Source organism: Syngnathus floridae, chromosome 6 (assembly GCF_059516105.1).
Source record: "Syngnathus floridae isolate MCC-2025c chromosome 6, RoL_Sflo_1.0, whole genome shotgun sequence".
NCBI classification, from domain to species: domain Eukaryota; kingdom Metazoa; phylum Chordata; class Actinopteri; order Syngnathiformes; family Syngnathidae; genus Syngnathus; species Syngnathus floridae.
The window spans coordinates 15,967,723-15,991,128 of NC_142418.1; the positions used below are offsets into that span (position 1 = coordinate 15,967,723).

Consider the following 23,406-nt stretch of genomic DNA (forward strand, 5'->3'; position numbering starts at 1 on the left):
TCTGTTTCTTGTCCACAGGGTCTCATGGCTCCTCTCCAGTCTCCACACCGGGTTTAGCTGATAGCCAGGGGGATTGAGGAGAGAGGGGGAGGAAGAGAGAGAGAGAGAGTTAGGGAGTGAGAATCAACAGTGCTTGTCCGTGATGGGTGGAGAGACTCCCAACAAAACGAAGGAAAAGCAAGGAGGGAGAAAAAGACTCGCTGGTCACCTTGCAACTTTATTCACAAGCAGAAGAAGAATGAAGACGGTAAAAGTGTCAGTGAGAGCTGTGCTGTGTGTGGCCCACTGAGGGAATCCAGATGTTTTGTCTCCACACTCTCTGCAGGCTCTCTAGAACATCTCCTTGTTGAATGATAGAATGGAGAGTGTCCTAGTGTTGTTGGATTTATTGTGGTTGGTGGCAATGTCTGCACAAGGGACGGCGGCGGCTCCATATCAGAACAACGGTAAGATTTTCGGATTTCTTTCGAGATGAGAGGAGACGAGCATCGTATTTCCTGCCAAACGCTCATAACGAACAAATGTTGACCTTAATGATTTCATCGTGTTTTTACTGTACATTTAACATTTTTGTTGAATGAGGTTATACAAATTAAAAATGGAGCAAAAATGTGCAAAAATATTATTTACAATATATACAAATTGCTATCTTATTATATTGGTGGTATTTTGTCCTAAGAAAATTTGATCAAGACAGCATTAAATACACGTTAGCAATATATATATATATATATAATATAATATAGATCCCTTCCATCTGTTACAAATCAGACCTCAAAACTACTGTAAATAACGTCTGACATTATTGATGTCAATGTTTGAGCATAACATGGAGTGTCGTCTGTGTTCCCCCCCAGCGATTGACCTGCTGTCAGCTCTGAACATATCCCACCCAAAAAGCGGACTATCCAGACTCCACAGTCCCACGGGTACCGTATACAGAATCCGACCCAGAGCGCCTCACCTGACGCTCCCCGCTCAATATTCCCGAATCCTGCGCTCGGAATTCCAAGGAAGCATGGGCTTCCATTTGTTGGGCCAGCAGCTTCAGCGCACCAACATCACCCTTTTATCTCTCTCCACATCGTCCGTTCTTCTCCAGCTTACCTCCTCCACCCTGGATGATGTTCTGCGTGTGGACTACCGGGCAGGAGGGGGTATCCGGAGCTTTCTTTTCCCCAAGACAAATCCCTTCTCTTCAGGGAAATGGGTGCAGTTGGCCGTCAGCCTGGAGCCAGACAGGCTCGTATATTTTGCGGACTGTCAAGAAGTCCAAGTTGTCCTCGTAAAAGCGGAGGAAAAGTTGGAGCTGGAACTACCGCAAGATGTTGTTATCACCCTGGGAAGCACACCGGGGAGAAAAGATAGCAAATTTAGTGTACGTTTTTGCACACTTGACATATATATTTGAGTTTCTCGTGCTCTCACATAGGATTCACCTTATTCCAGAAACTTTTTGATGTGCTAGACAGAAAGATAATCACACCGGAAAATCTTTAGACACATGCGATAATTGGGCTTTCCTCTGTAGGATGCCCAATTTTCCATTATCAGTTTGTTTATACACCGTTTAAGTTCAGATGCATCCTGTAAAAGAGTAACTAGCAAGATTGAACATTTTCAAACAAGAAAGTTACAAATCAAAGGATTGAGACTAAACAGCCATTAAGTGAATAAGAGAAGAGGGTTGGAAATGTGAAAAAGGGGTCAAGTGGTTTGTTGAGTACACATTTAAGTCGTTTCAGATTGATTGGTACACAGAGAGGGAGACCAAGAAGATGGCTCAATGTGCTCTGTTTTTGCTCTGAATTTGCAGGGTCAGTTCAAAAAAGCAGAGATCTCACTAAAGGCCTATGAGACACGTCCTTGGCACTGTGACAACGTGACAGGTAAATATTTCCAACTGTTGAAAAAAGTGAGTGGAACTGGCTGTTTGAGAACATTTCAAATGAAAGATGGACTGGTGCCGTGAATGCGTGTGGTCGTCTGTATGTATAAAAGTTTTTTTTTTAAAATGGGTTAAAAAAACTGAATCAAAAGAAAACTCAGTTACAAAAAGATTTAAAGAAAAAAATCAAATTATGGTTAAAAATCTAATATAAAGAATATAGTAATAATAAACATATATACAATTTAAAAATAATAATATATAAAATATTAATTAAATAAAAACTTCAAATAAAAAGATATTAAAGATTAAAATAAACACTTCAAAAAATAAATGAATTGAAAGAATATAAGATTATAAACTTATACTCACTCTTTCCGTGTGATCTGTCTTTGCTGTCTTCCACACGTTTGCTGTATACTCAACAACATATCAGGTAGCGCAAGCGTGCCTTAACGGCAATTTAACAATTTCAGTGTGCCGAAGGCCACACTGACAGTCATTTCCTGCTTCTTGTTTACATCTTGTCTTGCCATCAATCCTTATGCAAACATTTAAGTCAATTAACTTGGCCTGGAAACTTTCCAAGGCCTCGGGCAGGGGGGGTCCACTGAACATTATGTTTACATAACGCCCCTAAATGTGCTTTTAATTAAAACAAAAGTAATGCAGGGATATCAGTATTCTATTTATCTATTTTTTTTTATTATTTATTCTAGATGCTCTGCCTGCATCCACTTCCATTGATAGCACAGATTCTCATGTTAGTGGACCAGTGCTACAACGGGCGACTCCTTCCACCAGCGGTAAACCTAAAAGGAAGCTCAGAGCGTCGCTCCAGAGTGCTCATTATCCACCACACAGCATCCAAAGTCAGCAGCTGCAAAGGGGAGCGGTCCTGGGCCCACCAGGACTCCCCCAAGGGGGGAAGTCCATTTCCCAGGTCCACCGGGACGAAGGTCTGAGCAGGCTGGAGAGTAGACTGGAGGACCTGGCTCGTAAGATGGACCTACTTCAAGCTCAGGTGGAGACAACGCATATTAGCCATGTTTTTTAACAGTATACACATTTGTGTTTATATTTACAATATAGTTTTTTTTCATGAAAATTGTGTGCAGTGCCAGTCAAAAGTTTTGGGGTCAATGAGGAATTTTTTAAACAAATAAAATAAATGTTTCATAATGAGAAAAATACGACTTTGTAATATTCTAAGTTTTTAAAAACGTACAGTAGTGACATCATTGTAAATAATTCAAAACAAAACGTTTTTGTCACGCTTTTCTCCATTGCTGTGCTTTCTGGTGTTTACACATTGGCCACCAGGGGGCACTATAATACAGACATGGATATACTGTACTGGAGACTCAGCTCCTCTTTCAGCTTCTCAGTACAGCTGTAATAAGTGTTCTCTGCAGATGATAAAGAATTTATGCCTGTCTAGTTATTTTGCCGCTTAATCTATATACGCTATGTCGTGATAGAATGAGGCTCTACAGTCACGAGTGCGCCACCTGGAGGGATGCGAGTGTGTGCGGCGATCGTGCGTGTGGGAAGGCAGAGAGGTAGAGGAAGGCCGACGCTGGCAGACCGACATCAGCACTGTGTGCACGTGCACGTCCGGAAAGGTCACGTGTCAAGCCAACATCAGAGGTACCTGCATGTACGACCAAATCATTTTCCGACATAATCACCAAAGTAGCAGATGACACATAAAATGCAGATGAAGGTCTTGGATGAATAACATGCTCAGTTGCTATGACCGGGACAACTGTGTTGCCGTGTGACCCGACTGGTCGCCTATCTGGTTTCATCCCATTAAAAACACTTGGTGCTTGTCGCTCATGACTCACAGCCCACAGCTGGTGAGCGAGTCTTCATTTTTGTTGGCTCTTGTCAAGGAGTTTGTTTTTGTTGCCCTATTATGACTTTTACAGGGACTCTTCAATGGGATAGGGGAAGGGAGGGGAGGGGGGGGTGAGAGGCGTTAAGACAGAAATCCCTACATAGCAAGAATGGCCCTAATCCTCTATTATGAATATGGACGCAGCAATTCATGCTCTAATAATCCCAGGATTATTAGAGGGTCTGTTTAGGACAAGTGGAAGAAAAGTTGCCTTTTGTAGCCACAGTTTGACACAAAAGTGAATCCTCGCACCCCTTTGCACGCCACTGCCGACCACTCGGCCTCCCCAGTGTGTAATCATTCCCCGTTGTCTTCCCTTCCATCTCGCCGTTAATTGTTTGTGCGTGTGTGTCGGCCTGAGGAGACTCCAGATGCATGCACTTCATTCACACACACACACTTTGATCTCATTCATTCTTGGGTTGCTAGAGGAAATGTTTACTGGCTTCAGGCCTTCATAGTCTTCCTCTCTCTCTTACCCTCCCCTCCACAATTAAAGTAATTATCTCCCAAAAATCTCAACCTAAGCAAAAGTCAATTGGGGAACTCCTACGTGTGTAAATGCACGTGTGTGTGTATGTGATACGCGATCTCCAGGAAATCCTCCAGATAAATGTGGACTTTCTGGAAAGCTATCTATCACCGACCATCTACTAGCACGCCCTTCATTCTTTCGAGTTTGCACTTACTGGTTGGATCTGCTCATGTTGCTAGTGAGGCACAGCTTACTCGTGGGGTCAAAGGGTGTACTAGTACATGGAACTTGCGGTGAATATGAAGGAAATGGAATAGATGCTCAAAGGCTTCCCTCCCACGGCACACAGAAAAAAATGTGACATCACAGGCGCCCCGCTCTGTCATTACGAGTGGAGCCAGATGTTGTCCATGCAGTGTGACCTGGTGAAAACCTGCTGCTGATTGGGGAGGGGGTGTGTGACACAATTATTTCCACATTCCTTTTTTTTTTTTGTGGTTAGGAAGTGCACTCACTTGGATCACTTGGATACTCACGACTGTATAAGTCAAATATGACGTTTGTTCTTCTCCTCAGACTGCGAGACACCGGATACAAGAGTTCATAACGTGTCCCATACTGTGAGCACGTGTGGGGTGAGTTTCGATGTTGGCAAACCGTTTGCAACAAAAAAAAAAAAAAAATAGTGCAAAAAACAACTATTCCGAGAAACAAATGCATCTTCAAAGTTAATGTTGTAGTTAAACAAAATAATAATACACAAAAATGAAAGTAGTTCTAGAAAAAAATTTGAAAAAGTGAAACATTTTGAGAAAAAATATTTTTTGATTTTGAACTCAAATCATTTGGATTTTTTTGTAACACAGGGTGGTGAGGGGGATTGTTCGGGCGTGGCGTGCCCGTCGCTGGACTGCACCCAAAGGGAGAGCGTACCTGGAGAGTGCTGCCAACGATGCACAGGTAACACTGTCAACGTTCGCTAACATAAAACCAAGAGTCTAAATATATTTTTAAATTTGTATTTGAGGAAAAATAGTCAATTTAGTGGCATTGGGAAAAGACATATTTAAAAAAAAAAAAAAAACATATACCCATGAAAAAGAGCTATATATTTTCGAGAAACCCTTGGGTATATTCTATTAGTATAAGTAATAATAATGATAATTATTATGATTAATTACTATTTTTATTAGCTGAAATGTCTCGCTTGATAACACATAACTGAATTTGTGTCGTCCATCAGGCTGCGTCCACTCAGGCGTGCGTTACGACCACAACGCTAAATGGCGGCCGGATGAGAGTCCATGTGATGTCTGCCACTGTTGGGTGAGTCTTCCCCAACCTTTTTTTTTTTTTTTTATTGAGCCAAAGCACATATTTGTTTTTTACAATAAGTAAAATTTGACATTATGCTTCCCCCCCAGGATGGCACCGTTCGCTGCGAGAGGGAGCCTTGCCCCCCGTTGCCCTGTACCAACCCGGCGCCTCCTCCGCATCACTCCTGCTGTCCAGTGTGTCAAGGTGTGTGTGCGTCTTGTCACATGTATGCGTTGAGTACGTTAAATTTGTGTCTTCTAGATTGTGGTGTGAATGGTCAGCAGTTCCCAAATGGAGCTGTGATCCCAACAGGAGACCGCTGTGAAAAATGCTCATGCGTGGTACGGGCAACATTTCAAGCGACATCTTTTAAGCGTGGTTGTAAATACAAACGTTGTGTTTCAGGATGGAAATGTGGCGTGTTTACCTCGTCCATGTCCCGCCCTCTTTTGTTCAAATCCTGTGCACCGCGCCGGAGATTGTTGCCCACGGTAATGCTTACTACCCAGAAATCAATCAATCAATTCTATCTAATAATTTGCAAATTATGATGTGACTCGTAGGTGCGATGAGTGCAAGTACGAATCTCAAGTCTACCTGGATGGACAGAAGTTTCCGTCCACGGGCGACCCTTGCATCGAGTGCCGCTGCTCTGTGAGTTGCGTTAGTCGTGTTGAAGGGTTTTATGATGTTGCCGTGAGTCGAAAGTAAATAGTCCTTACGTTGTCAGGCGGGTGAAGTGTCCTGTGAGCGCACGGAGGCGTCGTGTCCGCCGTCACGCTGCAGCCACCCGGCCAAACGCAAGGGAGAGTGTTGTCCAACTTGCAATGGTTTGTAATCTACATGAAAAAAGTTGAATATTTTACAAAAAAAATGTAAGATCTTAAATTTTATCTGCGCCTATGCTTGGACAGAGTGTGAGTTTGATGGGAAGGTGTATGCAGACGGAAAAGTGTTTGTCCCGCCCGGAAGTGGCCCCTGCCTGCAGTGCAGGTGTAAGGTAAGTCCTCCTACAACCAACATATTTTTTTAAAATTCTTTGAGATTTCGCTTTACTCACTCCGCGACATTCTTTTGCCATACTGCAGAGCGGCAACGTCGTTTGCCACGAAGAAAAGTGTCCTCCCTTGCGATGCTCCAACCCGGTACGAGATCCGCATCGCTGCTGCCCCGTCTGCAAAGGTAGAACCCTAACCCTAACCTGCAGCAGACACTTCATTAGGTACACTTCAGCAGCCGGTTGACATGATCTAGATCTCCACACAGAATGCGTGCTGGACGGCTCCGAAAACGAAGACAACTCCAAGCGGCACCCCGAGGATCCGTGCTCCAGCTGCTCGTGTCTGGATGGAGACCCTCAGTGCACCCAGATGAACTGCCCCCCCATCACCTGCCAGCATCCCACCAAGACCGCCGGTAACTAAACATCCATGTGAGCTGTGAAGTTGGGATTAAAACAGTGTGAATAATATCTTCATTTTGTAAATATTTACGGGAAAAATATATAGTAAGAGAAAAAAAAGAACAAAGTAAAAATAAGTCTTCATTTATTATTGTAAGAAATTTATATTATTATTATTATTATTATTATTACAAACATTACAAAATACAAGATGGTCGAATATAGTTGTAATATTAAAAAGCCAAAATGATCCATGTGTGCATCTGGCGTCAGGCTCCTGCTGCGCGCTGTGCGACAGCTGCACGTATCATCACCGTATCTACGGCAACGGACAGACGTTTGGGACGCCCGAGCGGCCGTGCCACGTCTGCACCTGCCGGGTGAGCATACCGCCGACAAATCCCTCTTCAGATTCCTTCCTGCTCACCCCCACCCCTTGCAGCACGGCACTGTGGAGTGTGAGAGAAGACCTTGCCCAGCCCTCAACTGCAGCAACCCGTACACAGCACCTGGAGAGTGCTGCCCGAAATGTCCAGGTATCTCCACCTCGTTTCAGTTTCATCCTAACCGATCACCTTCTTGATTCCGACGTGTATGTTTCCCCCTCGGCTAGACTGCTTGTTCGACAAGCACGTGTTTGTGGACGGCCAGGCTTTTCCCAACCCGACCAGCACGTGTGAAGAATGCAGATGTTCGAGCGGCACCGTCGACTGCCAGCAGGCTCAGTGCCCTCGGCCGCGCTGCAACGCGCCGCTCGTGGGCGCGTGCTGCAGGAACGACTGCAACGGTCAGCACGTCCATGCTCAACAATTTCTACTGAAAAATAATTGCAACTGTCGCCATGCATGTGACGACGTGACTTGTCGCCATTCAGGATGCAGCTACGCCGGCAAAGAGTATCCCAACGGTCAACAGTTTGCACATCCCACCGACTCATGCAGGACCTGCAACTGCATTGTGACTATTCACATCCACACTGGCTCATTTATTACCTAAGCGAATCACGTCGAGTCATTTGTTACAGTTTAAAAATGGACTTTTTCACTTAAATGTAAGTATGAAATGAAATTTGTGTCCATTTGTCTCCTTCAGAATGGAAATGTCCAATGTCTTATGAAGAGGTGTCCACACCTGTCATGCCCCAATCCGCAAGTGTTGCCTGGAGAATGCTGCCCCCAGTGTCCTGGTGAGGAAGTGCAAGCATAAAACACAAGCTTGAAAGAAAGCACAAATGGACCCGAAATTCTCTTTGATTAATTTTTTTTGTGACTTTTTGTGGCTGCAGCTCCGCCTCTAGACTGCGAGTTGGATGTCCAAACGTACCGACACAGCGAACGCTTCTACTCGCTGTCGGACCGTTGCCAGTTGTGCTCGTGCGACAACGGCACCGTGCACTGTCAGAGGAAGCCGTGCCCCTTCGCCTCATGTTCCCATCCTGCCACCCGGGACTGCTGCCGCACCTGTCAAGGTATAACGTGGGATTTCCTGTTTTGTGCTCAAAGCATCCCATCCAACCACTTTGAAAATCCAACATGGCCGCTCAGCTCACCCCGTCTGCTCTATTTCCATCAGGCTGCCTGTACGAAGGTCGAGAGCGCGCCAACGGGGAGATGTGGGACGACGTTTCGGACCCGTGCGCTGCGTGCGTTTGCCACGAGGGGTCCGTAAGGTGCGAGAAGAAACATTGCCCCCCCAGCAACTGTAAGCATCCTGTGCAGCGACAGTGCTGCAAGTCCTGTGAGGGTAAGCAAAACTTCATCTGGACATTCATCAACACTACATGGAGTAAATAAATACATTGTCACCTTTGCGCAGGCTGCCTGTATAACGGGAAGGAACACGTGGACGGCACGGAGTTCACCGACGACAAGGACCCCTGCTCTGTGTGCTACTGCTACGCAGGCGAGGTGGTCTGCACCAAGGTGCCTTGCTACGGAGACTGCCGCCATCCGTACAAAGCGCCCGGACAATGCTGTGGAGAGTGCCAACGTGAGTTGCTGCAAAAACACATCAAGTGGGGATTTCATTCCACCTGAATGAAATATTATATTGAGTTCGGTTTTCAAATTAGTCATTGGCAAAAATATTAAAATATTTTTTTTTCTAGGAGATGTAGTAATATTACAAAAATTATTATACTACCAGAAAGAAATGAGTGATATGAGTGGGATTTTTTTTTCATTTTCCTCTTTAACATCTTTTTTTTTCCTTGTAATAATTTGAGTTAATAAAATATTTTGAATTGTTAAAGAAATGTTTTTAGGAGAGGTAGTAATATTACAAAAATTATTATACTACCAGAAAGAAATACATGAATGATATGAGTGGGATTTCTTTTTCATTTTGTTCTTTAACATTATTCTTTTTCCTTGTAATAATTTGAGTTAATAAAATATTTTGAATTATTAAAGAAATGTTTTTTAGGAGATGTAGTAATATTACAAAAATTATTATACTACCAGAAAAAAAATACATAAATGATTGGTATTTTTTTTTCATTTTCTCCTTTAACATCTTTTTTTTTCCTTGTAATAATTTGAGGAAATAAAATTGCGAGAGTGGTGGGTGGAAGATGGTGGTCATCATTCAAAATAGTTGTCTTCATTTATCAGGCTGCTTTTACAACGGAGCAGTGCTGGACAACGGACAGTCCATTCCTGACCCGGGGAACCCTTGCTCAGAGTGCACCTGCCAGGTACCATCAAAAACACACACATTGCACATTTTACGGCCACCAAATGTGTGTGTTTGCTTTCAGACTGGCACTGTCCGCTGTGTGAAAAAGTCGTGTGCAGTGACGCTGTGTCCTCACCCGGTCCCAAACGTGTGCGGATGTCCTGTGTGTGACGGTAATGACATCCACAATTTCAAATTCGATTCATTTTTCGTTTTATTACTGTCCAAGTGAGCTCATCCTCTGCTGTGGATGATTTCAGGATGCCGTTTCCAAGGTGTGGATTACCTGGACGGTCAGATCGTGGCAGGAGAAGAGAGCAACTGTCAGGAGTGCAGATGCTCAGTGAGTGTAACAATCAAGATACACAACAAACGCACAAAATGGTCATTGTTGTTCTCCTCAGAGAGGCGAGGTGGCTTGCGTACAGAAAAGATGTCCCGTCGTGTCTTGTTCTCATCCGGCGCTGGACGGATGCGCGTGCGGCGTGTGCGACGGATGCAACTTTGAGGGGCGGAGCTGTTTAGACGGAGAACGATTCACGCATCCAACTGATCGTTGTCAGCTCTGCTCATGTCGGGTAGAAAAAATATTTTTAGCTTTATTAGTTATTATTAGTGGCCAGCTTGAGTGTCCAAATATTTTGTGACATTTTGATAATATTAAGATCGGCCTTATATTTACTGTTGTGTATAATTATGCATATTTTGAAAGGCAATTTTTAACAATATGTTGTCGAAAAAGTGGATCGCTACTTCGTTACGAAAGGAAAACTTGTAAAACTTGAAACTACTTGTCCAGTTTGTGTGATGTACGCAAATATTTTGCCTGCAGAACGGCGACGTGCTGTGCACACGCGTGTCGTGCCCGAGCGCCGCCTGCTCGCATCCGGTGACCCCCCCTGGCGAATGTTGCCCCGTTTGCACGGGGACGTGTCGCCATCACGGCAGGGAATACCAATCCGGCTCGACCTTCCTGTCGCCCTCTGACCCCTGCTCTTCCTGCTCCTGTCTGGTCAGTCTGCTTACATAAAACCTGCGGGATATTGAAGAAGATTAAATACGTGTCTGCATCCTTAAGGAAGAGGTGGTGAGCTGTCAGAGGAGACCTTGTCCCGTGCAGTGTTCCCACCCCGTTCCTTCAGACGCCTGCTGCCCTGTGTGCGACTCCTGCCTGTACGAGGGCGTGGTCCGCGCCCACGGCCTGGCCTTCGCGCCATCCTCCGATCCTTGCCAGCGTTGCACCTGCGTCAGAGGCACGGTCACCTGCGTGCCCCCCGTGTGCCCGCCGGCCCTCTGCGGCCGAGCTGTCACCAAACCGGGACGATGCTGCCCCGAGTGCACGGGTACTGCAAAATGTGGCTATGATAACAAAAAATCTCAAGATTGAGCTGCAAATTGTGTGTTGTAAGGATGCATGCTGGATGGACAAGAGTACAGCGACGGGCAGATATGGACCTCGACCTCAGACCGCTGCTCCACATGTACCTGTCAGGTGGGAGTGGTCAAGTTTCTCCATTTAAGTAACGGACATTTTCAAGGGCTGACGTTATTGCATACGCTGCAGGCTGGCGATGTGCGGTGTTCAGCTCCGGAGTGTCCCCAGCTGACCTGCATGCATCAGATGACAGACCCGGGGACTTGCTGTCCTCGCTGCAGAGGTAAACGTGGGAAATAAGCAAGTACATAAGTCTGTTTTCAAAAGATATAAAATTTTTTACCATATTGAAGTAGGGCTGATTGCAAAATTGTGATTATGGCTCCTCACTTAAAATATTTAATCGCACCAGGTTGCATGTACGACGGAGCCGAGTACGCGGAAGGAAGCAGCTGGTTCGCCGACTCGTCCCACTGCCGCAGCTGCATGTGCGTGGACGGCGTGACGACGTGCTCGGAAGTTCGCTGCCTGTCCCCTTGCAGCAACTTCATCAAGATGCCCGGGGAATGCTGCCCCGTGTGCGCCGGTAGGACGACTCAGCGTAGATGCCATGAGCCGCCGCCTAGTTGTGATGTTTAACTGTGTGATTTTTATTTTTTACCGAGACTGCGTGTTTGAGGGGAAGGTGTACGGCCCAGGAGACAGCTTCCATCCGGCTGGAGACCCCTGCCAGATTTGCACCTGTGAGGTAGGAAAAAATAAGGAGTCACGTAAAAACACACACTTGTCGGTGACGCAGGAATGTGACAATGTATGCAGGTGATGCCGGACGGAGAGCAGCACTTGCGTTGTTATCGCAAACAGTGTCCCAGCCTGGTGGACTGTCCCAAGAACAACATCTTGTTCTCTGGACCCGACGCTTGCTGTCCTGTCTGCGCACGTCAGTTCCAGAAACTGCACAACTGATGAACATTGGGGACTGTAATGCTTATGCAATTGTGTGTATGTGTGTGTGTATGTGTGTAACCAGAGCCTCTGAGTAACTGCACGACGACACTGAACGGCAATGAGGTGCTGGCTAAAGACGACCCCTGTTTCACATGCCAGTGCAGGGTAACACAAAACAACACAACATTTCACAAAATGGTCACATTTTCACATTCCATTGCGTTTGTGTGTTTGTGTAGGATCTAACATGGACGTGCCTGCATCAAGGCTGCCCACCGCTGACTTGCCCTCCCAGCGAGCAGTTGACCCCTCCCGACTCGTGCTGCCCAGTCTGTAACGGTGACGTGATCGCAAGCCTCCTCCATCTCCCTGCAATTTCTCGTTGACGCTGACATCCCGCTTATGCCGCAGAATGTTTGATCGAGGGTCAGAACCAACGCGTGGCGAGCGGCAGCAGCTGGACGGATAGCGCCGACGACTGCGTCACCTGCACTTGTAACGTAAGTTGGATCGTGGATGGGGTCGGAGAAATTCTCAATTTTTTTTTTTGCACAGTTGGGCTTTATCGAGTGTAGCATTGAGGACTGCCCATCCACGCCTTGTCCTGATGGTCAGAAAAAAGTGAAGGTCTCAGGCAAATGCTGCCATGAATGTCAAGGTAACACAACCAGACGACTCGCTAGTGCGTCGGCTGTATGTTTACATATATGTTTGTTGTAGATCGGGGCGTGTCATGTGTGCACCTGGGCACCGTGTACCAGTCCAACGAGCAGTGGCAGGTGGACGAGTGCACGGGGTGCACTTGCGTGTCTGGAGACGTGCACTGTCATAGTGAACGTTGCCCTCCCCTAAGCTGCAATACGGTCAGGAAAAAAAAAAAAAAAAAGTGAAAAGCAATATTTTCAAATAAATATAATTTATTAATATTATTATGATTTTAAAAGAAGTATATTTTTTTATTATTAATATAATATAATAATTATAAATATAATTTATTAATATTATTATGACTTTAAAAGAAATATAATTTTTTATTATTAATTATTATTATTATTATACAATGCATACATAGGATGAGATGCCATCGGTGGTCCCGGGCTTGTGCTGCCCTCACTGCATCCCTCGGCCGGCCACGTGCATCGCGTTCGGAGACCCTCACTACCGCACCTTCGACGGACGCATGCTTCACTTTCAGGGGGCGTGCACCTACGTCCTGGCACAGGATTGTCAGGGCGGAGACTTCAGGTCTGAGGGTCACCATGGCAACGAGAAAAGCGGGTGGCGCTTGGATGACACCTTTGCTTTGTTTTTTCAAGTATCCACGTCACCAACGACGACCGCGGTCGTCAAGGAGTGTCGTGGACGAAAGAGGTGACCGTGTTCATCGGTGATGTCACAGTGCGGCTGCTGCAGGATTGGCTAGTAAAGGTTTGTGTGGAACACCATTTTTTTTCCACATACAAAATAGGTTGCCTCACCCGATTGTGCTCCTCAGGTCGACGAGGAGACGGTGAAATTGCCGTTCCTCAGAGAACCGTACATCTACGTGGAACGAAAGGCCAACACCATCCTGCTCAACAGCAACATCGGCGTCAAGGTCTGCTCTTGTGCTCCTCGGAGAGGAATGACAAAGGATTGATAACGCTCTGGTTTCCAGGTGCAGTGGAACGGCCGTTCCCACCTGGAGGTGAGCGTTCCGGGCTCCTACAAGGGAATCACCTGCGGTTTGTGTGGAAACTTCAACAACTTCCATCAGGATGACCTGCGCATGCCTGGTGGACAGATAAGCTTGTCGGAAGCAGACTTTGGCAACAGCTGGAGGGTAAGTAAATAAGACAACGTTGGAAGGAGGACCTTTTGTTTTTGTTTGGGCTTCAAAGTCATATTAGGGTTTCAAAGTAGGGTTTGCAACAAGGGTTAGGATTTCAAACTAGGGCTTAAATCTATGGTTAGGGTTTCAAAAGATCAACTGTGTGATTGTGTCACCCAGGTAACAAACGGAAGCCACTCTCTGGCATCGTGCCGCCCGGGCGAGGACGTGGACCCCTGCAAGGAGGCGGGCTACCATGCCCGTAAGAACGCCAACGCCCGCTGCAAGGTCCTCAAATCGGAGGTCTTTAGGCCGTGCCATCGCGTGGTGCCCCCCGAGCCCTGGTACGCCGCTTGCGTCTACGACCTGTGTGCCTGCGGAGCCAACACGGACGAGTGTCTGTGCGACGCTCTGGAGGCCTACGCCGGACAGTGTCGCGAGGCCGGCGTGGTCCTGCATTGGAGGGGACCCTCGCTGTGTGGTGAGTTGCAAACCTCCAAAAGCATATTGCGATAAAATGGACTTTTTATGGTTTTAAAAAATCTGATTTATCATATGGAAATAAATAATAGTTGTAATACATCCACAGCGGTGAGGTGCCCGGTGGAGAGGGGCTTCGTGTTTGACGAGTGCGGCCCGCCGTGCCCCGTCACCTGCTTGAACGTGGGTGCGCCATTGGGGGTGCTAGAGAGCCACTGCTTCAAGCCCTGCGTGCCGGGCTGCCAGTGTCCTGCTGGTATGGTGCTGCACAACAACTACTGCATCCATCCTAGCAAGTGCCCCAAGATCATCCACGGCAACCAGTGGTGACACCTCATTCGCCACTCAAGACTGCATTCGTCAATCCATTCTCTGATTGGTCGCCAGCCAATCACAGAGCTCTTACAAACAACTATTCACGGCTACTGATCGTTTTGAGTCCTCACGGTTTTAAAATGCAGGCAAAAACTTCACTACCAGCGCCAATATTCAAACCTCGAATCTCAAAATTGTGAGGCAGACACGTTGACCACCAATTCCACCGTGCTGCCCAAGTGACTGAAGATGCAGTGCTATTTATAAACCACAAGGTGTCGTAGTTTCACTTGAACGTTCACTTCTGCTTTTTATTAAACACGTTTCTAAAATATGTTTATGTACTGTGTATGGACATACATGTTCTACAAGCACTGTGCAATCTCACGTTCTCTCAGGTTTTCTTTTTTTTTTGGAGGGGGGTGAATAAAGCTCTTACTAATGTCCAATCTGTATGAATTATTATAGTCACCATTATCAAAAGCTCCCTCAAGGTACCGATTTGAAAAAAATCATTTCAAAACATGAAGCCCTGATGCACTATTTGTCACTTGATCCTTCTGTCCTCTTGGTGGCTGTGGTAACCATAGCAACAGCTTGTATAATTAATGAGCCAGCAGGTGGCGCACCATGGAGAAGGTAAGGAAGGTTCTTATTGAGAAGCATTTCATTAGGGTTATATGTTGAACTTGTTTCTTGTGTTGGCGTGAGAGAAGGAGAAAGTGTTTTGTGACCTACAGCGAGGAGGAAGTGCGCATGCCTGTGAAAACGAAGGTAATCAGACAACTTTACTTAATTCATTTATTTAATTTAGAAGATAATTTTTTTTTTAACAATTAGTTTTCAGGAGACAGCCAATGGTCTTGCTTTGGTGAGCGCATTTTGGATGTCCTCCTCGAAATGAACAGCATGAAGGAGAAGGAAAAGGTCAAGAAAGTACTACTATATACCTCGACTCTTGACTTACGAGTTTAATTTGTTCTTTCAACAAGATCGCAACTCAAGTAATGTTACTTGCAGCCCTGAAAAGAAAGCAAAAATAATTTTGAAATAATTGGACACTTTGTTCAGCTATACTGGGAGCTCCAGCTGCTCAATGCAGGACATATGGACACGCTGCAAGTATGCAACAGTCCACCTGGCACTGTGCTCAAATGTCCACACCAAACCACTCAGGTACTCTAATAATAAAGATTATAATAATCAGTAATAATAATCATGTTTAATGAGCTTGACTACATATTATGCATCATCTACATTCATGCAGAGGAAGACACATGCAGAAGAAGACATGAGAGGACTGCGACGGCTCCAAAAGGCGGCAAGACAGAGCTGGGCCAGGTGAGAGGGTCAAAATATTCGGAAGAACTCACAGTATGGTACTCTGCAAGTGAGTGCGTATTTGTGAGAATTCAGATTGGTGACAGAAGGCATCCAGAGCGTTCTGGCCTCTTCCTGGCCAGTTCAAAGGTTAGCGGTGAGAGATGAAGCTTGGGGCATGGCATCCCGTTCAGACGTCCTCCTCTTGAACCAAGTCAAATACGACACGGTGACTCGTTTGCTTTATGCCGAAATGCTGCAGAAATACCACAGTAAGGACAAGAGGTTAGATGAGCAGTTTTGGTTTTCTCCTCACCTGATTTTGTGATGTCACAGGTGTGCACGAGTGGGAGGCTCTGACGCCATGGCGACGGCACCATGAAGAGATTTGGCTCGAGGAGCTAGCAGAGGAAGCTTTAGCGTGCGACGACATGATCGCTTTGGCCGAGTTGCCGGGAGCGTTCAAAATATACGATAGGTTCACTTGCGTAACTATGCAACTTTAGTTTTACTTTGATTCTTTTTTCTCATTTCATCTTTAACATTACTGTTGTCCAGTTCCAGAAAAGAATGCTTCACTGCAGTTTCTCTCTTGTATAAATTAAACACGTGTCGTCGACAAGAGAAGGAAGAACTAACAGCCTTGGTGGAAAGGTACAAACAATTCTTCCACCATTTTGAATGATTGTCTTGAAAACATTTTCTCTCTCTATAGGCTGGACAAGGAAAGCCTGCCATTATTGTGTTTGCATATTCGATCAGCAACACTCAGAGCTCAAAACGAAAAAAGAGCCTACGATGCATATTTGGCCGTCGGGCAATCCTGGCACGCATGGTGAGATGACCAATTAGAATTTCAACGCTTTTGATAGTATACGAATTAATTCCGAGGCATTGCAGGCCTCGTGTTGACAGTCCACACAAAAAAGAGCAAGCTGCCACATTACTACGCGCTGATGACGACATACAACAACACAGTGATGATCAATTATCTCAACAGGTACTGCTCAATAATCCAGAATTATTTAAAAATGTAAAAAGTTAGGAATGTCGTCCAATAAATGTGCTGTCATGGATCGGAATGGAGCAAGGCGTGGACCTAGAAGGGAAAAGGTAGTTAGAAGAGAGGATTAGAGGAACAAACGAACAGAACCGGCAAATTGACACAATTTAACGGACCGAGCGACAGACTGCCTAACCGAAACAGAACTGACAAAGACAAAAACCAAGAGATGTGTGACGTGAACAATCCGGAAAGGGAGTAACCCACTGACAGGACTTAAATACAAGACAGGTAACGAGAGGTAGGTGACTGTGATTAGTACATTGATTGCGAGTAGACACAGGAAGGGAGGGGCGAGTACACAGACGCGGACAGAAACCATGACAACCTACACATGATAAAACAACAATTTTTGTTGTATCCTAAATGAAATTCTCAACCACAGTCATTACTGGAGTTATTGGTGCTGACTCAGCAGCAGGAAAGAAAGCAGCTGGTGCGTCTGTTACAAGGAATCACCTTGGAGGACGTACAAAGAGCAGCTCCCACAGATTCTCTGAAAACAAGTAAATCATCATAAAGTTACTTTCAACTGGATGGAAAAAGAAATATTTTCTTACCTCATAGGTTGCATAAAGAGGCTGCAGCAAATCTTCTCCAGGAGTGAGAAGCAACCCCAGTGTGACATCAGTAGAGGTCCAAAAATGTGGTCCCAGGACCAGCTGGAACGAGCCACTTTGGACCTCTTGGTTGAACTCCTGGAGATCCAGGAGAGGCAAACGTCTTCATTCCTCCTGACACTGTTGAATGAGGTAACGTGAGTGATGATGTCATCAAATGCAAAGTGATTTAATAATCCGACTTGCTTTAAGAGGGAACATCTCCGAGCGCTGAGGGAAGACTTCCAGTCCAAACTCCAAGCTCAACACCTGCACGCCAACCTGCTCCAACTTCTCAATCCAGACGCCTCTTCAGGTTCTTCACACGCTAATTTAAGCAGGAAGGAGCATGTTCCGCAACAGGCCAGTTCTAGTGAACCCGCAGAGGTCCAGAACGTCACAGCTGGACCACGTGAATCTCAGACGGCAGCCGATACAATCGGCACAAAACCTGATGGAGACCAAATTGAAGATGTCGCTGATAAACAAGGAGTCTGCGCAGGTAACGCTAAAATAGATGTACCTAATCAAGTGTCCAGTAAATAAGTACGTACATGAAGATCTACTTCTTCCAGGCTGCGGCGTGACACTGGGAGGTCTGCCCTATTTGGAGGTTTTATGCGTTCCCGATTCATTGTCTAAAGTCGACGGAGAAGGTGGACGCAATGATGAAGATGTTGAAACGAAGAAGTGTGAGGAACAGGACTCTTTGATTACGCTGGCTTGGAGCACACACCTTGAAGACCAAACAGGACTTGATGGGAAGCCTGCAAATGCTGTTGCTATGCAAACGCAGCCTTCAGCCGAACGCCGTGAAGGAGACTTAAAGGAGGTAGGAAAAGAAAATGACCTTCACGCAAATCTACAGCAGGCCTCGGCGAGCTCAACTGACGAGGTGAAGGAACTTGGAGCTCCTGAGGTCACCGCACATGCTTCAGTATGTCTTCTAATTGAATTAAGAGCAACTTTACCTTTGGTTGATTCCATCTTCTTGACATTTCTCCCGCTTCTTCTCCTGAAGGGCCATTGTAGCACAAAGGAGAAGATGGCGGCGATGGAGGGTGTGAGACAGAGAGAACCAGTTTCGGCATTGGAGAGAGAGAAGACCATGCGGAAGCTGGTGGACGTGCACCGCCGGGTGGAGAGGAGGCAGCAGAGGGACAGAGACAGACAGCAGCTGAAGGTACCAGGAAGTGCTGAGTGGAATGATGAAGATGATGAGGAGGACCTTTCTTGCTTTCAGGTGCAGGAACGTCTGTCCATCATTCAGAGCAGGAAAGCGGATGAGGATTTATTTGGGCCTAAGCACACAGAGAGAATGAGATATCTTAGTAAAGACGTAGCGCAGGTAAAGTTGTCATTGGAAATACTGGTAGGCTACAAAAGATGGCAAATGAACATCTTGATTGTCCTTCAGGATGAGAATCAGAAGAAAATGCTGGTCAGAGAGCAACTGGAGCAGCTCAGGAGGGAACGCTCCTTTATTATGCAGTCCAGGAGAAAAAGGTACGGAACTCGCTTATCGAGCTGTCTCGATGACATTTCGGGATCAATGTTTTGCAAGCGTCCATATTTTGAGTTTCTTTCTGAAGGAACACTGCTGGTTTCAAGGAACTTCTGGCTCCAGCGCATCTCCAAAGCAGAGGAACTGAAGAGAGGTCGGACCAAGACGACGGCTTGCAATGAAAGGAGAACGCACCTGATTGGACAATTAAACTCTTGCTCTGCAAACAATGTTGGACTTGCAGATTGTTTATTATACAGTTTAATTATCTGAACAAACATAAGCATTGACATTAATACCACTTAATCAAGAACAACTTCCGGTAGTCTGTGGCCAAATGTACACGCTCAAGTGCCATAAAGTCTTTTCAAAATAAAGTTGGCCGCTAAAAGATTGGAACGATAGAGGGCGCTGTTTCGTTTACGCAACAAAATGTCAATAAGCTTTGGGGGGGCTGAATATTATTTTAACGCAATAATTATGATATGTACGCTCTTTTGCCTTTGTGAAGTGAGTTGGGAGCTGTCGAGTCGGGCGTGGGAAATTTCTTGGCAAACATTCAACAGTGTGACAGCGTCCGCTCACATGATACAGCATCAACAAGGCGGCGGGCGGGCGGGAAAGCCGGCACATTCCAAAGCAGCTCCGACTTGACGGGCCGCCGCGTTAACGCACACGGAGACTCCACGGATTACGTGGAGCTCTCACGAGAAAACACGAACATAAAACTTCAAAGTACGACAACTCAAGACTTCATTTTTTCTTTTTTGAAGCAGTGACAGCACAAAGGACCATTTTGGAAAATCGTAGCCGAGGATGAGGTGGTGTGGAATCATCAGGCTTGACGTCTGTGTGATGTCACCTGTGTGTGTGTGTGTGTGTGGACCCGGGTTGTATGTCATCAGCAAGTACGGTAAGCAGCATGCTTGTGTTTGTGATAGATCACACTAAACCATGTAACACTAGTTGACAATAGTCGCTCTTTTTTTTTTTTTGCTTTTTTTTCCCAGTAGACTGACTGCTGTTAGTCAGCATGAACAGCCGACACGGAGGTCTGAGTCAAGTTTTGGCCTGAGGCTTCGCTGAGCACTACTGTCCATGAAACACAAAAATAATCAACTTGAACTCCAGCATCTCTTTTGGGCACCATTGAACTGAAGAGGGTGCGTGTGTGTGTATGTACGTGTGTGTGTGTGTATATGTGTGTGAGAGAGACCCCATATCAGGAGAGAAATGTGCATGTGCGTGTCAGGTCTTGAACAGTGGAGCTGGAGGAATGACGCATGTAAACACGCATCCGAGTCTTTTCTACTGGTGCGCGCACTGCACCCCCGGGCCGTGATGGCCGCCGGCCTCCTCGTCGGAGCTGTCGTTGTAGGCCTCCCTCCTGGCGCCACCGCCTGAGCCTTGACTCCTGTCGAAATCCGTCAGTTCCACTTCTTCGGCGTCGGCGGAAATGAGGGGATCCTCGGCGCGGGCCGGCAGCAGGCACTCCAGCTCCTGGAAGAGGAATTATCCATCAGTGGTTGCTTTTAGGGACACGCGTGACCGACGGGACCTCACGTTTAGCTTTTCGGGGCTGATCCAGTTGTTCTGAGGGAACTGCACGTCAAACTTGATGTAGAGGTCTCCCTTCTCAAAGGGGTTTCTGTACTGCGGCATTCCCTCTCCTTTAACTACGCGAATGCAACCTGAGACAGCGACATGGCACGATACAATAAAAATCCATGAATATAGCCAGACCAATTCAAAAAGATGTTTCGAGAAGAAGGCACGTGTACCTGGTTCTATGACCTTGCCAGGCGGGTACTTGACAAGCAGCTGCCGTCCGTCCAGATGCATGAGCGTGATCTGGAAGCCGCACAAAGCCTCGACCAGGCCAATGCGCTGCACCATGTGAAGGTCATTGCCTTCCCGGCGGAATTCCTGACACGGAGAAGAAGATCAAAGAACTGAGGCTCAGATTCACTGATGACTACATCACTGTCTTTTTTTTTTTTTCTTCTCTCCGTACATCGTGTTCTTTCTCCTGCAGGACCAGGACAATGTCTCCGGGTTCCACACCGGGCGCTTGGTCGGCTTCCCCGGTGAAGGTGATCTTCTGTCCATGTCTCATGCCTTTGTCCACGTGCACCTCGAGCAGCTTGGATTCCTTACTCACTTTATGACCTTCACACTTTTTACAGCGATCTTTCTCGCTAATGACCTCGCCTGCACAAACAACATATTTGAGATGATTCCTTTTTGATCCCGCAAATGAGATTGGTGTGATTTTGTTTTTCCAGTCACATTACCCTCTCCTTTGCAGTCTGTACAGACCGACTGCACCTGTTGGACCATACCAGGGGCCAGCTGTCGAATCACAACCCTCATGCCCAGTCCTCTGCATGCCACACACTTTTGCACTGCGCCCGCCTTGCCCCCCTGACTGGATTGCAAATGGCAGACTGTCAGCCATCTCTTACAGTAACACGGGAAAAAAAAAAAAAAAAAAAACACTCACCCATTGCAGGCACCACAAAGGACATTCTTGCTCAGCTGGAGTTTCGTAGTTTTACCATTGTAGAGGTCTTCAAGTGAAACTCTATGGTGGGGAGGGGGAGAAAGATTTATCAGTATACAACATTCATACTTGAAAATGGCTTGAAATCTTGATTTCTGTGTCATACACCCGATTATGAAAAGTCGGTTTTCCAGAATGTGTCCACGATTAAAAGTCAATTACTTGAGAGGGTGCACCATGTCTTCGCCTCGTCTCCGTCCTCCGTTGCGTCCTCTGCTCTGTCCCCCCATGAACCCGAAGAGTCCTCCACCAAATATGTGGGAGAAGATATCGTCCATGCCGGGCCCGCCACCTCCGCCCTCGCGTAGCCCCTGTTCTCCATAGCGGTCATAGAGCTCTTTCTTCTCCGGGGTGGTCAGTACTTCATATGCAAAACTGATCTCTTTAAACTGGGTGACAAAATGAAATGGATTATTACCTCCCATGTTGAAGATTATCTTATTGTAATTATGCAACAGTGTATTTCTTTTTTCTCCACTTTTATGGCAGGTGTTAGAATGTTACAACATTGCTCTTACGTTTCAACGGTGACAAACTATCAAAGTGCTTGGTCCCAAACCATATTTTTATTTCTTATAAACCACCACTGAGCATTTCATACCTTGTCTCCAGCATCTGGGTTCTTGTCAGGATGATACTCTTTAGCCAATTTACGGTAGGCCTGTAATAAACCAAATTGTTAATATTCTACAAGAAAGAACTAACTTGAGCGTTTATCTAAGTCAGGCTTTGTTTCTAAAAATGCATCGACTTGTGGGCCTGCTGTCAAAAACATCAGGACACCAGCAGGAGCATCGCTGCTTTTGACACCTCCAACCATCTTGAGTTTTCATCTCACGAGCTTCTCTTGGAAAAATAAACCATTCTTCTGACAGTACGATATCAAGAGCATGAAATAACCACCTGTTATGAATCTGCAATGTTAGGATTAGAAGTATAGCAGTCTTTAAGTGGCATGACCAGATTAATCGTTAAGATTTTCATGATACATTTTCATCAAAACACAGCGGATATAGAAGAATCATACACAACTGAACTCCAGCGTGTGGCATTTAATAAATGTGAGAATTACTCCATGGCGACGACTATTTCCTGAAATGTATCGTCTAATATCCGGTGAGCTATGACACTCGTGGTGTCTTTAGTTTCCGTTTAACGCTCGGCAGCAATACCTTTTCAGAATACAAATTAAATGTAACATATTCCATAGAGAGTATACAGAACTGTGTCCCATCGTCACGGCGAGGAACGTAGTTTGTTTCACAGTTATTTCGCTGAGTTTACAAGCTAGCTAGCGAGCTAACCTGCTAGCTCATGTTGGCTAAGCAGTTTTTAGGCCCATTTTTATAAGTGACCAGCGTCACCGCTTCACTGTTGTCCATTTGCAACATCCTCACCTTTTTTAGTTCATTTTCTGAGGCCGACGGTGAGACGCCGAGGATGTCGTAGAGCTTGGTGTCCGCGACTTTCGACATGATGCTCAGGGCCGGCTACCTTCTGCGGACGTTCAGATAAGTGAGGAAGGAAACAAGCTAAGCCGGCTGGGATCGTCATGGGTTGCCAGATTCATACGAAAAGTCCCCCCTTTGACGTAGACGCCCCCAAACCAGAGCAGTCGCATTTCCAGGGGGCGGGCAGAGGGGACGTCTAGAACTTCACGCGGGGCCATAATCGGGTTTTATTATTAGCATTGCGTACTATGACGCTCTTTGTGACGCTCTACTGCAGAGCGCAACTCTTGTTTGTATGAAGATACACTACGGGTGGG

At 46.0% G+C, this 23,406-nt stretch overlaps 3 protein-coding genes and 1 long non-coding RNA gene across 5 annotated transcripts; 2 read left to right on the top strand and 2 right to left on the bottom strand.

Moving 5' to 3' along the window:
• The first annotated feature begins 111 nt into the window (after positions 1-111).
• Positions 112-15,038, top strand: kcp (kielin cysteine rich BMP regulator). Of its 2 annotated transcripts, none has more exons than XM_088379616.1 (46): positions 112-446; positions 858-1,378; positions 1,817-1,889; positions 2,608-2,912; positions 3,370-3,538; positions 4,843-4,901; positions 5,133-5,226; positions 5,510-5,592; positions 5,691-5,787; positions 5,845-5,924; positions 5,989-6,074; positions 6,147-6,237; positions 6,314-6,413; positions 6,498-6,583; positions 6,672-6,765; positions 6,838-6,999; positions 7,259-7,365; positions 7,428-7,521; positions 7,599-7,772; positions 7,860-7,942; positions 8,078-8,171; positions 8,271-8,453; positions 8,558-8,728; positions 8,801-8,974; positions 9,598-9,680; positions 9,744-9,834; positions 9,922-10,004; positions 10,066-10,239; positions 10,494-10,673; positions 10,740-11,004; positions 11,071-11,153; positions 11,226-11,319; positions 11,449-11,622; positions 11,702-11,784; positions 11,856-11,976; positions 12,067-12,149; positions 12,224-12,323; positions 12,396-12,484; positions 12,540-12,642; positions 12,705-12,847; positions 13,057-13,229; positions 13,301-13,412; positions 13,480-13,581; positions 13,642-13,806; positions 13,975-14,275; positions 14,384-15,038. In XM_088379616.1, exons 1-46 carry the CDS (start codon positions 359-361, stop codon positions 14,602-14,604), a joined length of 6,291 nt encoding a protein of 2,096 aa, XP_088235742.1. In that variant the 5' UTR covers positions 112-358; the 3' UTR covers positions 14,605-15,038. The 2 variants fall into 2 exon arrangements, with proteins under 2 accessions (XP_088235742.1, XP_088235743.1); XM_088379617.1 differs by having other exon boundaries at positions 6,850-6,999.
• Positions 15,039-15,794: 756 nt separating this feature from the next.
• Positions 15,795-17,194, bottom strand: LOC148396884 (uncharacterized). The gene is made up of 3 exons (XR_015859181.1): positions 17,089-17,194; positions 16,226-17,008; positions 15,795-16,165 (listed from the first exon to the last, which is right to left on the bottom strand). It is a non-coding gene; the product is annotated as an uncharacterized LOC148396884 (long non-coding RNA).
• LOC148396885 (uncharacterized) lies at positions 16,006-19,305 on the top strand. The gene is made up of 13 exons (XM_088379625.1): positions 16,006-16,181; positions 16,246-16,387; positions 16,474-16,563; positions 16,625-16,744; positions 16,810-16,909; positions 17,358-17,478; positions 17,540-17,724; positions 17,785-18,073; positions 18,147-18,508; positions 18,593-18,754; positions 18,815-18,919; positions 18,989-19,077; positions 19,164-19,305. The coding sequence occupies exons 1-13, from the start codon at positions 16,088-16,090 to the stop codon at positions 19,255-19,257; spliced, it is 1,953 nt and encodes a 650-aa protein (XP_088235751.1). The 5' UTR covers positions 16,006-16,087; the 3' UTR covers positions 19,258-19,305.
• Positions 19,306-19,307: 2 nt separating this feature from the next.
• On the bottom strand, positions 19,308-23,312 carry dnaja2b (DnaJ heat shock protein family (Hsp40) member A2b). The gene is made up of 9 exons (XM_088379620.1): positions 23,036-23,312; positions 22,240-22,299; positions 21,801-22,027; positions 21,579-21,659; positions 21,370-21,503; positions 21,090-21,286; positions 20,857-21,001; positions 20,639-20,766; positions 19,308-20,575 (listed from the first exon to the last, which is right to left on the bottom strand). Exons 1-9 carry the CDS (start codon positions 23,111-23,113, stop codon positions 20,384-20,386), a joined length of 1,242 nt encoding a protein of 413 aa, XP_088235746.1. The 5' UTR covers positions 23,114-23,312; the 3' UTR covers positions 19,308-20,383.
• Positions 23,313-23,406: the final 94 nt, after the last annotated feature.